The sequence below is a fragment of the Dipodomys ordii genome, unplaced genomic scaffold, assembly GCF_000151885.1.
Source record: "Dipodomys ordii isolate 6190 unplaced genomic scaffold, Dord_2.0 Scaffold35, whole genome shotgun sequence".
In the NCBI taxonomy this organism is placed as follows: Eukaryota; Metazoa; Chordata; class Mammalia; order Rodentia; family Heteromyidae; genus Dipodomys; species Dipodomys ordii.
In genome coordinates this window covers 11,640,713-11,656,226 of record NW_012267251.1, presented here as the reverse complement: position 1 = coordinate 11,656,226, position 15,514 = coordinate 11,640,713, and the positions used below count along the sequence as shown (strand labels likewise).

The 15,514-nt window shown below is 41.7% G+C and overlaps 1 protein-coding gene across 4 annotated transcripts in view; it reads right to left on the bottom strand.

Annotated features, from left to right (window-relative positions):
• The window catches only part of Srgap2 (SLIT-ROBO Rho GTPase activating protein 2), a 243,038-nt gene that overhangs the window by 55,942 nt on the left and 171,582 nt on the right, over positions 1–15,514 (bottom strand). For 3 of the 4 annotated variants that reach the window (XM_013017481.1, XM_013017478.1, XM_013017479.1), the window contains exons 6-8: positions 9,948–10,163; positions 9,196–9,324; positions 825–1,046 (exon numbers count right to left, since the gene is read on the bottom strand). In XM_013017481.1, the coding sequence (XP_012872935.1) occupies positions 825–1,046; positions 9,196–9,324; positions 9,948–10,163 (567 nt within the window). Of the gene's footprint in view, positions 1–824; positions 1,050–9,195; positions 9,325–9,947; positions 10,164–15,514 lie in introns of all 4 variants that reach the window. The other variant, XM_013017480.1, reaches the window with a different exon arrangement.

Below are 15,514 nucleotides of genomic sequence, written 5' to 3'. Positions count from 1 at the left end.
TTCTGTCTTGTAAGCCCATTACATCCTCCCTTGCATTAATAGGTAAAATGGTGGTTCCTACCTGCAGGAATGAGGTTCCCTCTTTATATTTTGGATGTACAACCAAAAGAAGTGTAAACAAAAGACTCAGAACAATGAAAGGTATGCTGCTTCTGTTTCCTCTCGCTTTAGTTTATCTAGACCCCTTTTATTGTAGTCACTGAAGTTGACAAAATCAAAATATGGCCCCTATGTTCACATTCCCAAGCCTGGGCCAATCAGTACCAAACCTTCCAGCTCAGCTCCTGTCCTTTCTAGAGGTACGTTATGTGTACTAACCAAGCAAGCTACACCCTTCATTCCAATCTTCTAGACTCAGGAGAATAGATCCTCCAGGTCTCTGCCAAATGACAAAAGATCACATCATTCCTCTGCTTAGACTTTCCTCCCCCACAGAAGCCTCTGGGGCCTGGCCACACCTCAGCTCATCTTCCAGCCTCACCACTAGGAGTGCCTCTTCCTCTACTTTTCCTTACACAATCATGAACTCAGAATGATTTTTAGAACACACCAGCTGTTCCCTCCTTATGGCTATTTCTAACTCTCTCCCAACCTTAGTTACCAGACAGTAAGCTACCTAAGGACACCGATCCTCAAAGTTCACAGACAAATCTAGAAGATAGTAGGTCCTCATGGTTTGTTTAACCAAAGGAGTAGGAAAGTGCCTCATATACCTGGTAGGAAGCTCTCTCCCCCAGGATAACATGGCCTCTGTGTAGTGAAACTACACTGAAGTATACTCAAGTGCCTGGGGCAGGTATATGTGAGGATGCAGGAGGCCTTACCATGTCTCCCATGTGGGGCTGGAACTCAAACTTCATAGGGGGGCAGAAGACATTGTTGTACATCTCCATGAGGCGCTGCTTGTCACTGGTGGCATCCAGGTTTTCAACTGCATTCTCAATGGCATCAAGACCCTCATGTTTCGATTGTTCCAGATTCAACTCAGCAGAGAGGAAGGTGCGTAGGGCCCGGTTCAGGCTAGCATGATAGCCTAGGTCACAACACTGCTGTGGGAAGGAGAAGACACATGAGCACACCACAGACAACTCAAGGCTTGACAGAAAGAGCTGACCCCTAGGGCAGATCTACTACTTCAAGGAACCTAGCTGTAGAGGGGAAAGAAGGCTGACATAATGACTTCTGAGACCTGGGTGAGATTTCTCAGTTCTTGCCTCCCAATTCAAAGGTTTTAAACATGCCCTAGAGAATGGTAATGTGGCAAGACAGAAAAGTATGGATAAGGGCCCAGTGACATGATTTTATCAAGTACTAGCTACTGCTAGTCCCTAAACATGAGAAGGACTGAGAGTTAAAGAATTCTCTTCTATTTTGTGACTTATCTGGTGATGCCATTATGACAAAATCCAACGGTTACAATATAGCCTGTTATTCCTTGAGGGTTGCTGTGGTTAAGTCATGACATACCAACCATGCCAGGCTATTGCGGCCTTCAGGGGTCAAAAATCCAGAATGCTGCAGCAGCAGGAAATTCTTACAAATTCAGCTTTAGGTGGGAGAAGAAGAGAATGGGAGGCTGACTATTAGTCATCATCCCACCAACTCAGTGTTCTAGGACAGGCCTGAACTGCATAGCAGGAAATCTGTCCTAAAGTGCCTGCCCTACAGAAACAACATTTAGAAGACTAGCAAGTTCTAAACATTAAGTGTTAGTGAGAAATTCATAGCTTGAAATAGTTTCTGATTTTTAGAGCAAAAATGACAAAATAACATGAAAGAGACAACTGTATTTAAAACAAAACAGTGCTGGATGCTGGTGGTTTATGCCTGTAATCCCAGCTACTCAGTATGCTGAGGTCTGAGGATTATAGTTTGAAATCAGTCTGGGCAATAAAGTCCATGAGATTCATCTCCAGTTAACAAGCAAAAGGCTGGAAATGGCTGGGAGCCAGTGGCACATGCCTGTAATCCTTGCTACTCAGGAGGCTGAGATCTGGATCATGGTTCACAGCCAGCCTGGGCAAGAAAAGTCTGTGAGACTCTTATCTCCAATTAACCAACAGGAAAAAAAAAGGAAGTGGCGATGTAGCTCAAAGTGGTAGAGCACTTGCCTTGAGTGAAAAAGCTCAGGGACAGTGTCCAGGCCCTGACTTCAAGCCCCATGACTGACCAAAAAAAAATAAAAAGACTGGATATGGAGGTGTGGCTCATGTAATAGAATGCCAGCCTTGAGTGAAAAAGCTAATGGGAAGGACTTCTAGATCCTGAGTTCAAACCCTAGTATTGGTATGCATGTACACATTTACACACATGCGTACACATACACATATACACACACCCCAACCAACCAACTAACTGGTAAACCAACATTGGTGGTAGAATTAGATAAGCTTAGGAAAGTGACTCCTACCTGCCTGAACCTGTTTTCTGGACAATATAATGAATAGATGTGACCAAGCCAGTGGTTTTCAAACTGCAGAACAGATGTTCTCAAGACGTGGGTTAGTGCTCAGTCTGCCTGGGAAGAGGTAATGGGCAACCCAACCAGTAGGACTTGAAGTCTCCTTTCCCTCCTTCAACCAAGCAGCTCTATTCAATTTTACATTCAATATGTTAGGACTTTTATGTTAGGTCTGGTTTAGAGAAAGAATTCTTCTACTAGAGAAAAAGTCTCAGACATCCTTGGATTAAATGTAATCTCTTAAAGTTTTTTTGCAATAGCATTTTGAATACTCCGTGCCCCTTTTCCCCCACTAAGACATAGAGATCCAAATATTTTGGCCATCCATTATCTATTCCATTGCTTCAGCAGCTTTGAGTCCTAGAAACTGAGAAGAAACATCAAAGAACCCATGGGTAAAGCAAGACCATATGTCTGATTGTCATTTCACTACACAAGCAAGCACTAAATTAATCTCCTCCTAGCCTTTCCTTGCATCATGATCACATTGGGAACAGCCACTATTGGGGAAGGAAAAGCATGTGACATGCCTCCTCCTTCCAGGGATCTGACAAGAAGCTCAGCAACAGAGCATCCGTTGGGCTGGGTTCTGGGTTCAGTGCCAACAGGCTCTGGCAGGTGCCTGGCTTCAACAGAATAGCAGCAGTTACTGCATAACTGGAGCCAGAGGATGGAAAGACATTAAATTCAGTTCAGGGGAAGAGCAAATGGAAGCTAGACAAAGGCAGCTGATTGGGAAGCTGCACGTGCAGGGCCTTCTTCCTCCGAGAGATGCTGCTGAACTAGCCAGGCTGCCTTTGAACCTGTAAGCCTTCTTGCCTAGCTCTCTATAGACCTTGATAATGAACTCTATGCTTATAAGCCTAGTGGAACCAAAGAAATGCTGACTAAGGTTTATGTAGGTAGGCGAAGAACTGGAGAGAGGCAGAAACCTTTATAGGAAGTGGAGGTGTGATTTGAGCAAAAACATAAACAAGCAAATAAGCAAGACCATTAGGCCCTGAGTTCAAGCCCCAGTACCAGTGTGCACATGCACACATGCACGCATACACACACACACACACACACACACACACACACAGTACTAATGGAAACTATGTATTTTAGAAACCTCCCTTTCCTCTTTATTTTCACTTCTCTGTCCTAATTCACAACCTGATCTTTTACCAGTGCTGTCTGCTTCACTGTTTTAAAATGTGACTTATTTGCTCTCATTGAAGAACCCAAAATACTTTACATTTTTCCCTAGATTAAAACCCACCATCCTCACTTTGGTATATATGCTGGTATACTAAGTGTATTATACACCTTCTACATTTTAATCCTCATAATTACTCCAATGAAGACAAGGTTACCTTAATTGTTTAGACTAGGAAACCAGCTCAGTGAAGTTAAATAACTCAAAAAAGGGCAAACAACCAGAACAAACTGTAATCTATCTGCAGTCTGCCCATCCAACATCATCTCTCTCCTTAACCTCTTTTGCTCCATTCCACTGACATACTCTCTGTGTAAGGAGGAATGTTGGAAAAAATATATACACCCAATCAGCTATGTGACCATAGGCAAGCTACTTAATTCCTCAGAGCCTCAACTAGGATCCATGTGAGCCTTGTGAGCCATGTGAGGCTAACAGGAGAAGTATTTTCACATTTCTGGCACCATGTAGACACTTAGCAAGCATTACCAAACTCTGTCCTTGAGCTCCTAGCATTTTCTCTTCCTGAAATGTTTCCCACTCCTCTCACTTGTCGGAATTAAACCCAATCTTCAAGATCCAAAACAGATTCCTAGCCTCTGGGATACCAGCCAGCCCTTCATCTCTGGCCACCATTACCCTGGCCTCTACTTAGAACTCTGTTCATCTGTGGCCCTCATGTGACCTAGAACCCTAGAACACCCCCTTCATTCTGTGGCGTGCCACTGCATATCACCCCAACCAAATGTGTGTCTTAGGGGTTTGGCTCTGTTTACATCCCTCCCCATTATGGTTTGCTCTCAGTAGGTGTCCAGTAAAGCTCTGTTGATGGACTGATGCCACAAGTACAGATTCTGGTCTCTTGGGAAGTCATCTACATAGGGTGAATGCTGACCTAAGTCAAATGAAGATATGTGGCCACTGAATCCTCAAGTGTTGCTCACTACCCAGTAGTGTATAAAGAAAGCAGGGTGTGTTCCTGGGCTGCAAGGCTGCCTTTATTTATATGATTCTTCTGTAACTTCTCTATGTGGATGAGTGGAGGTTTCACTTGCAGTGTGTTCCCTAGCTCCTCCACAGTGCTAACTAACCTGTGAGATTTGGAATAGGTTTCCCAGAGACTTGACCATCTACATATCTGTAGGGCAAAACTAAACCTCCAATGAAGAAGTGATATCTGGCAAGGTTAGGTAAATGAGATTGGAATAGTTTGTCCTGTTCCCAGGAGAACCCCGTGAGTACGGCAGCACATTATTTCACTCACATTGGGGACAATGCATGCTTTCCATGGCTTTTGATGAGTTCTGTGGCCATGCCGAGATCCCCTGGCCATTTCTGGGTTATATAAATGTTTGATGAAAACTCTCTCAGGGGAAATCAAATTTTTATAAGAATTTAATGACAGCCCATCCAGATGTGTGATAACTTGAGTCCATAGCTCATTAACCCTTTACCAGCTGATATTCTCACTCAGAGAGTCTAGAAAAGACTGAGGGAAGATAAATGGGTGTTATTAACGCCCACTTCAAGTTCATCTCAGGAAGGAAAAATATGGACCTTGATAAGATTTTGTAGTAGGAAAACCAAGATCCTTCAGGTGCAACCTTAGTGTATATGATACTGATGCTGCATACTCTGTCCATGTACTTGGCACTCACAACATTCCAGGATAACAAACACCCTGTTCTTCATTCACCTGTCTGACCCTAGGCCAAGTGAGCCATGTGAGTATGGGGAAGGAAAGTTCTATTCCAAAGAGCCTACCATTTTTAAATGTGATCAAATGAGCTCAAAGTTGAGGTTTTTCCCTGTGTGTTGTATAACTCATGTAGATTCTTACAGTCTGACTTTAAATCTTATAGAATACTATAAAAAAAAGTTGGAGGCTAGTCCTTGTGTCTTTGTAATGGCACTGGCAAAAATAACTTCTTTTCACTTATCTTCAATGCCTTAAATACACAGTGAGCTTCAGACCCCAGAAGGAGGCAGACTGGTTCTCATAACACAGATGGCAATGGACTGAAATAAGATCACCTCATGTCTTCCAGCCAGTTCTGGATACTGTTGAGATCAGGATGCCAGCACTGCCTGGCTCCCTGCTTACTCCTGCTCTAACTGTTGACTCCTCTTCCATAGCACTACTGGTGGCATAGATCAGCAAGAAAAAGGAAGAAACTATTGATAGAGGCCCAAAATAGGGATGACACTCCAACACAGATTTTGCAAAAGAAGATACATATAAAAATTCTATACTGTATATCTGTATGCAGTTTTGTATCTACAAAATTATTGTACAGTGAAAGACATCTATCTGAACACTGACTGTCTTGAATTAGGGGGTTGACTAGAAAGAGAAAAAGAAAATTTTGTGAGGTAATGGGAATGTATCTTTCACCAAGGTATTTATCCTAAATCTTGATAGAGAAATAGGTTACAAAGTGGTCTAAACTCTTGAAATTGCAGCACTTAACTTTAGTCCTCACAGGTAAATTACACACCAAAAGAACATTAAAAAGAAAAACAAATGCTGGCTTAGGGACTATCATCATTTTCCTATTCTTTAAGAACCAGGGGCTACAAAGGTAGAGTGAGTCTTAGTTCCTTTTATCCAGAAACTTTCATAGGAAGTTGAGAACAGCATATAGTGATATATGCCTGTAGTCCCAGCTATTTGGGAAGCAGAGGCAGGATTCTGAGTTTGAGGCTAGCTTGGGCAAGGTTAACAAGAGCCAATTTCAAAAACAGAATTTTAAAAAACCAAAAGGAAGGGGTATAGCTTCAGTGCTATAGTGCTTACCCAGCATACACGAGGCTCTAGGTTTAATTGCCAGTACACAAACCTGAGAAGTCTGAGAACATCCTTTGTTTTTAGTACAGTGGTTCTCAAACTTTTAACCTTCAGCTCACAGTAAGCTATATATCTTATATTTCCTTCTGTGTCTGTCTCTTTCTCTCATATAGGAACACATGTGCATTTGTGTGTGTGTGCATATAGGCATGCATGCTCCCCCTTCCATCATCCATGAGTGCAAAAATGAATGCACAAGCATATATATGCAAACCTAATGTAAAGTTTCACAAAATAAAGCTTAGCATACCAGTGATGAATCCTGGTTTTCTTCTCCTATTCTGCTCTGTTTTATTCTATATTATGCTGTTCTATTCTATTCCCCTAATTTAAAAGAAACAGGTCAAATCCATAAAAGTGACTTCATGGCTCTCTTAATGAATCATAATCCATGGTTATCCAGGATTTGACAATACCAGAGTTTATTAATATTTCTCAGATAAATACTATTTTTTCCATTGCTATCCTTGAATCTGAACACAGTCTCACCTCAATTACTTAACTGGATACTTATATAACATGGCAATATTATCAGCTTTTCTTTTTTTTTTTTTGGGTCAGGTCGTGGGCCTGAACTCTGGGCCTCGGCACTGTCCCTCAGCTCTTCAGCTCAAGGCTAGCGCTCTACCACTTGAGCCACAGCGCCACTTCCAGCTTTTTTTTTTCTGCTTATGTGGTGCTGAGGAATTGAACCCAGGGCTTCATGTATGCAAGGCAAATGTTCTACCACTGAGCCACCTTCCCAGCCCCTATTATCAGCTTTTCTATTCTCATCCAACCCAAAACAAAACTTAAATAAACAACAAACAAAATAAACTAAAAACACAACAGCACAGAAAGCAAAGTCTGAATGCTACTGCCCTGGCCTTGCTCACAATTCTCTAGAAAACACGTGCCCTGCTGAGTACTGAAGTGGCTGACTGTCTCTTTTTCAACACCTTGTCCTATAAAGTTAATCTCTTAACAGGCCTTTCAGTGTTTCATTTTTCTTAATATGATGAAAATAAGGTGTGAAATAGTGTGTGTCTTATATTGATTTTAAAATATCTTCTCAGTCAGATGAAGGTCTTATGGCTGACTGGTTATGTCTTAGGCACAGGAGACCCTGTCATCCCCTCTGGTCAGCACTGTACTGACTGGAGGACAGATCAATAGAAGAGGTGTGGCACCCAGCAGAGTAAGGGTGAGGTTTTGTTTTTGTTTTTAAACTAAATACAGATGAGATATAGCACAAAGTGAGCAGAAGAGTGCACTGATTCTCTTTCTCGGCTAAGAAAGGGCCTCTCTTCCAATACTGAGCAGCACAGTTGCCCAGAGGAAGAGAAAGAATCCTGTTTAGAGATTTGACCTCCATTGAAGGACGTGTTCAGATTGGCATCAACAAGCAGAGAGAACAAAGAGGTGCCAGAACAAACTAGGGCTCCGCTTACCCCTGTGAGACAATGACACTCAGAGCATGAAGAAGCCAAACCCTACTGAATCAAAACTCATGAAGACAGGAGCCTGTATCTTAGAAAAGTTGCCCCAGTGACATTGATGTGGGTGAGATTTAAAAACCAATGATCTAGCCCAGGGGTGGAGCGATGGGGAACAAAACAGGGTTCAAGAAGAGTTCAGTCACAAGCCTCTATGACCCAGTTATATAACTGTCAGTCTGAGACCAGAGGTGTCTCCTGGCCCCGCAAAGCAGGCAAGGATATGCAGTGTGATCAGAGGCTTGTAAAGCCCAAAGGTGCTGGCAAGGACAAGGACTGAGTGAGGCACATGCTAGGCCTCGAAACTGGAATCAACTTGAAGGCTTGGAGACGAGTCTGCCGATGCTCAATCATAGGACCCCAGATCCCTCAATTTCATGACCAGAAAAAAGGTGAGAAACATATGCTTGCCTAAGTTCCCCTGTAACTGGCTCATGAGGACCATGCTAGGGTTTGTAGGTCACAGGGATTATAGGCTTAAAGGGAAGCAATAGGAGACCAAGTCCAAGGCTGACCTTTAAGGCCAAAGACAAAAGTTGATGCTTGCTCCATGTAAAATACAACAGCTACTAATCTGTTTTGCTCAACCACCTTTGTGTTTCATCCTAAAAAAGTAAGGGTCAGATATCAGTGGCATCTGGATTCTTTCTAGACAGGACCCTTTGCAATTCACTGCAAACCTATAACCTTCTAGTCTCCAACCTTTCTCCTCTACACATTGCTTACCCATAAGGGCGATGTGACCACGGCATGAAATAATCCTGAGAAACATGAGGTGCTATATAAATGTTAAGTATGGCATTCTAGCTTTTGTCCCCACATCTCTGGAGAAGCTGCTGAGTATTTCCTGGCAGACTGAAAAATGTTGCTACTAACATGGACTTTAGGAGTCAGACCTCAGTACAAATTTTGCCTTTGTCACTTAGCTGTAAGTCACCTAAACTTTCTGAATATTAATCAAAAACAAAGATGATAAAGCCTTCCTTTCTCAAATGTAGTGAGGAGGGGTTAAGACCAAATGCAAGATGCATCTCCTGGTCTTAAACTTGGTCTTACTGGGACATAGCAAACCTCTAATGGAGCATGGGACTACTATCTGCACAATTATTCTCAATATGCCCTAGATGCTTGAAAAACGAAATGAGGAAATGTGGATCAGGATTCTGAAACCATAAAAGAGGACCTGCCCACAGGTCCCCAGTTAAGAACTTACATCAATAAGGTCAGACAGGTCATGGATGTAGTACTTGAAGACAGATGCATTGGTGGCCTCCAGAGCTAGTAAGTACTCATTCCGAGCTTTAATGGCCTTTAGCTTATTCTCGGTGTACTTGGCTTGGCGCTGAAAAGGAAACAGAAGTTCACTTTTACTTTTTTTTTTTTTTAAATAGGGGAAATTGTTCTCTGAGAGAAGAAAGTACGAAATGTTCAAGAACTACAACTGTGTTGCTACTCCCTGTGCGTGCCTGCTTTAAATTGGGTTCTAATTCTGACTAATGAGATTCAAGGGCATAATGTAGATCAACTCACGGAAGGTTAATGAGGCTTCCTCCTTCAGCTGTGTGCCCCACTTTGATTTTGTCTTCACACAGCCTTTTCTATCCTTGCACTGTCATCCTGGAGAAGGTATCACTACCTCTGCCCCTGGCCTGCTGGTGTCTAAAGCCAAACCCAAGGGTCCATCAGCTACTTCCTGTGTAGGCCACTTACCTGGATTTTGAAAATGGGCTGGGAAAGGTGACTACTGTTTATTGTCTAAGTTACGAGTTAAAAACTTGGAGCCCACATGCCCAAGTTCTCTCAATACTTAGAATTCCTGACAGGGGATGGACTCTTGGCCATTAAGCACTGAAGGAGCCTGGGGTTCCCTTGTTCAGGTTTTCATGGTACGTACTAAGACACTTCTATCTGTCTTGCTTTCCAGAATCTTCCTCCATGCCTCTACAGGTAACAGAACATACATACCTTCTCCTTCATCTTCTCAATCTTTTTCACTGAGCTCCTCCGAACATGTTTTTCTTCAATGCGGACATTGGCTGTAGAGTCAGGGGAACGTGGTGTTTGCCGGTCTTCCTGCTTCACCGATTTACCAATTTGCTTCTCCTCCTGCTTCTCGGCCTCCTTTAGTTTGCTCTGAGCACTGATGCTGTCGGCATTGTACATGTGATATGTCTTCATCACCTGCAAGACACCCCCACCCCCGCCCCAGAGGTCAAGCCATGGGGTCAATTCCCTGCTTTACTAACAGACTCAGTCAGAACTCCCCCCCTGAAGCAATATCCTGACCATCCTGGGGGAAAAGTCCAGAAATGTTTGGTTCAGCCAACATTATATATTAAAGACCATTACAAATCATAGGGAAAGCACTACTGGACTTGAACTAAAATGTCTTTTGATTAAAATGACTTCATGTCTGTTCATCATGCATTATGTACTTCTATCATTTGTCATCATTAGTCTTAACATTGGTCCAAAGATTTCTTATCACTTAGTCACCTTCCCATATGGAGAAGACAGGAAGCAATGACACCTCTTTTGGACCCCAAAGGCAAAGGGCAGGGTGGCTTGTGGAATAGCGTATATATATTTTAGCCTCTCATATATAAAATTAGGGCCAGGGAAAGACTCCAAAAGCTCTCTCTACTGTTTCCTCTATCTACGTTAGACTCACACAACAACTAGATCAGCAACTATGGCAGCTATCATTTACTAAGTGAGCACTTAGTGTAATCTTGGCTTTGTGTCAACTGCTACACACACACTTGCTTAGTTTGCTCATGTCACTATTCCATGATCCAGCCAACAGCCCTATAAACACTTTAGACTTGCATGATGCAAGTGAGAGTCTGGGAAAGAAGAAAAGACATGTTAATAGTAACTGAGGCAGCCATGAGAAGGTAGTAATATAAAATAAAAGGGACACAATTTTCAAACTTTTCACCAAAGCCATGGTCTAGGTAGCTCAGTTGTATTTCCTAGCAAGGAAGCCAGCATTGGAGTTTGTTTCCAGTCCTTACAAACATATAACTTACCAACACATGGGACCTGCCTTCTTCTGCAAGGGCTTTCCGTTCTTACACGGGGAGCCTTTAGCTTCTATCTGAGAATTTAAATGCTTGATAACCAACCAAGCAATCTGAAGTTTAAGAGTGCTGAAATTTTAATGCTGTGAGGTTTCTTTGAGAGAGAGAGAAGTAGAGTGCTGTGTGTGTGTGTGTGTGTGTGTGTGTGTGTATGTGTGTATGTGTAGAGCAAGGGTACAATATTAAATTAATACCAATTTCCACCACATAAGGGCATGCTGTGTACCAGAGGCTGTATGCACACCATCTCCTTCAATCCTCATAACTTTATGAAAGAAGTTATTTCTAAAGATGAAGATATGGTGCTCAAAGAGATTAACTATGGGCATTCAAAGTCATATGTCTACTAAATGTCAGTCAAGACTCAAACTGAGGGCTGTCAAACTCCGAAGGAGATTCCATGATCTCAGCCACTAACAGTGCTTCTCCTCTGCATAGGACTGGAGCCAACTAGTTTGGAGGAAAGGTTAAATACACACAAAGAAGTCCTTGCCTATACAGGGCCCTGTAGGGACTTGTGTTTGAGCAATGTTTTAACTGGGGGTTGTTTTGCCCCTAAGAGGACATCTGGCAAAATATATTTATTATGACAACTTGAGGATTGCTTAGTGGGTTGGAGAGAAATTCTACTAAATATGCTATGCACAGGATTGACCCAACAACAAAAATTGATCTGGCCCCAAATATCAATGGTGCTAAAGTTGAGAAAACAAAGGTTAGAAGGACTTTAGGAGCAAGCTAATCCCTTAGGATCATCCAGAGTTAGAGGAAGGAATAAAGGATACTGAGGTATGGACAAAATCAAAGCACACTGGAGTCTAAATTCTATCTGATTTTAGATACAGAATGTTTTAAATCAGATTCACCTTATTATGAACCTGATTATCATTTCTTGTAAGATCTATTCTGCGTATACTCTGCATATGCTATCGAGAAACAATATTAACAGCCAATGGCATTAAAACTCTTTTTAATTAATTCAAATAGATCCCAAGTTTTCCAGGGCTGGATAAGAAATGAGAAATTGTCATCTGTTATCCTGGCTGAAGAAGGGCAAATGAAGCAAATGAATCTGATGAAGGGAGTCAAATGCTAGAGAAAATAATAATAAAAGTGAATGATTTTTAAGAAAATGATTTTCTCTCATGAAGTGCATGAATAAAAAAGAAAGAACATGAATGAACATGAAAGATAAAAAAGCTCAAAGCATATTGCCATAGACAACAATTTAATTAATAAAAACCAACAACTTACGCTGTTCCTTTCCCCTTAAAGAACTTCTGTATTAAAAGAGAATAAAGCCTTACTTCAAGAAACTAAGTTTCTTAAGAAAAGCATCACCTCTTTTGCTTTCTTCTTTGCCATAGTTGGGAAATATGTCATATATACAGTAACTTTAGAAGCAAAACGATGACCCACATGGTTTAATGACACTAAATGGCATTGAATCTTTGCTTTGGGGAAATATGAGAGAAATATTATTAGCAAACTCTTAAGTTTTCTTGGGAAAACTGAAATAAGTAGTGGTAAACAACTGGACAAATAGGAAAGTTAAGATTAAGAAATAGAGAAATATATAGATATATATGTATATATGGAGGCAACTACAAATTATGGAAAGACTCATAAGTCTAAATTTTCTTCTTCTAAATTCACTTTATTTTAGAAAACTAAACACTTTATTCATGCATTTGGCTCTGCTCCCTCCCCAATGTATACTCAAACAATTTTTATTAGTTCTATTTAGGTATAAATTAAGGAAAACAACAAAATAGAAGCAGACTCTAAAATGCAGATAAAGGAGTAGAATTTGATTTCTAAAATCTTACTCCCTGAAGTAGAGAGACCTAAAAGATCATACATAATTCAGAGATACAAAGAGGAATTGGTACCAGTGGAACAAAGGTGAGGCTGAAAACAAGAAAAATTACTGAAAGCCTAAGAACAATTAGATGCCCAGGTTCTCTCCTTTACTATCCTGGAAAACTGAGGGTTTATTTTCTTAGGCCCATGGACTAGAAATTACTTAACTCATCTGAGGATAGGGTAGGTGAACTTGAAACAAGAGAATCAATAGAAAATTCCACACTGAACACCGAGAGACCCAAACCCCTTCACAATTCAGCCCCCAGACATAAGTAGGAGATGAAAGAGCCATCTCTCAACAATCTTGCCATCCAAGAAAAAAAAGACAAAGAAACACTGATGTGGAGGCTTCCCACAAAGATACAGCTCAATCAGATCACTGTGCAGAGAACTTTAAAAATATGAGCAGACATTTAAGGTAAATAACATTTTTCCAAATAAGCAGGATTAAAACAAGCAATTTAAAGGAAACAGAATATACTTAGAGAAGAAAAAGTCTATTAGTAATGGCTTCAGAGGTGAATGAGAAGTGAAAGTAACATGTTATGAAACAAGAGCTAGATGAAAATGAATAACTGAATGAATGAACAAAAAATATGTACAGAGCAATACAAGAGTTGCTGGAAATTAAGATTTAAGTGCCTGTCCGAGAAGCCTGATCCATGCACATGTCTGTGCAGACACGTGAAGGAGTTCTTACCACCTGATTTTTTGCTCGCTGCTTTACTTTTCTTTACTTTTCCATATTAAAACTAAATGTCATGTGCTTAGAGCATCTTTTATTTTGCCTCTGTATTGTTCGAATGCCTAATGCTAGAGTCAAACAGACAAGCAGATATGGGGACCTATTAGTTGCATAGTTTCAGGGGAACAGGTGCAGAATATCAGGCTGAAGAAGCTCTGTAAGCAGCTGTTGCTTCTATGTCCCCAAGTCAAGGGGTTTTCTTTCTTTCTCACATCTAGAATTTGCTTTACTCTTCTTTCTCAATCTGTGTGGCTTCTGAACCTCTGTACACACTCATCCCTGTGGGCATTTCCTGGGCTTTCCAAGACACAGCCTCTGAGTATAATGGGGACAGACAATCCTACAGTAGTTTAAAAAGCAGTATGCTCTAACTTCAAAGGCATTCTTGTAGCATCAGCCAAAAGCCAAATAGCACTTGTAACATGGCTTACAAGCTAGCCAGCTCCTGGGGGTGGGCTGGGTTGGAGTGGTATCATATGCGGAAGAATGCTCACTGGGAGTGTTGTCTGAGGAGCAGCTGTAGGAAGCAGCCCCTGGCACAGAATGCCAAGTCAGGGATATCAAAGACCCTTCAGGCAGAAAAGAGGAAGGTGCAGAGGGGCAGCTGGCCACTTATGGCAGGATTTGGAGCCTCTTGTCCCACGGCATCTTTATTTGGAAACACCTGGACTCTGTCTGGGCTTTATCAAGGCTTGAAAATACTTAGAAGTATTAACTTCTGGGTAATTGGTCCCCCCAAAAGTATCCATGGACATTAGAGGCAGATGACATACACAAGATAATATGTTGGAAATGATCTGTACAACTTGGGGGGGGGAGCTGGGAGGGAGGGAAAGTAGGAGAAAAATGAGGGAAGGGGTAACAAGTTTGACAAGAAATTTACTTATTACTTTACTTACGTAACTGTAACCCCTCTATATATCACCTTGATAATTAAAAAAAAGGGGAGGAAGGAAGAAAGGAAGGAAGGAAGGAAAGAAGGAAGGTAGGTTGTGGATTTCTTATATCATTAACTTCTATTTCTTCCATGGTCACTGAAAGGAGAGGTCCTTCCCCGCTTTCCTGAAAAGCAAAAGGGGAACACTGCATGGAAAAAAACTCTCCCTTACCTCCCTTACTCAGAGAGAGAGGAGAGAGAGACAGAGACAGGGGAGAGGGGGGAGGGGAGAGAGGAGAGGAGAGGACAGGAGAGAGAGAAGAGAGAGGGAAGGAGAGGAGATGAGAGGAGAGAGAGAGTGAGAATACAGCAAGTAGCTTCTCAAAGCTAGCACACAGTTGTTCTAACTTTCTACTTGGGTGAATTATATATGTGTGCCAACTCATCTCATGGTAGATGATACCACATTCAACCAATTCGCAACTGGAACACTAGTGAAAAGACTTTCTGCTGTGTATTGACTGTGGACTTACAGTGGTCAGGAAACAGCTGGCCAATATTAGATGTACTGAAACATTTAAACATCTTGGCCCCCCTCAGACAGAGGAACAAGTTTCAGGCTTTTGTTTTCTCACTCCAGAACAGCTTACACTCTTTCACTTACTTTTTAAATCACAGCTTATAGAGATCTAGGACTCAGAAGTGGTGCTGTGGCTCAAGTGGTAGAGCACTTGCCTTGAGCTAAAGAGCTCAGGGACAGCACCCAGCCCTAGAGTTCAAGTTCCATGACCAACAAAGAGAGAGAGAGACAGAGACACAGAGAGAATGAGAGAGAGAGAGAGAGAGAGAGAGAGAGAGAGAGAGAAAGAGAGAGATATCTAGGACTCTGGGAAAAAAGTTAATAAATCCTTAAGTGCCATTCCTCCTCTGTTGCCCTGTATCTCTTACAGAAGTAGCATGC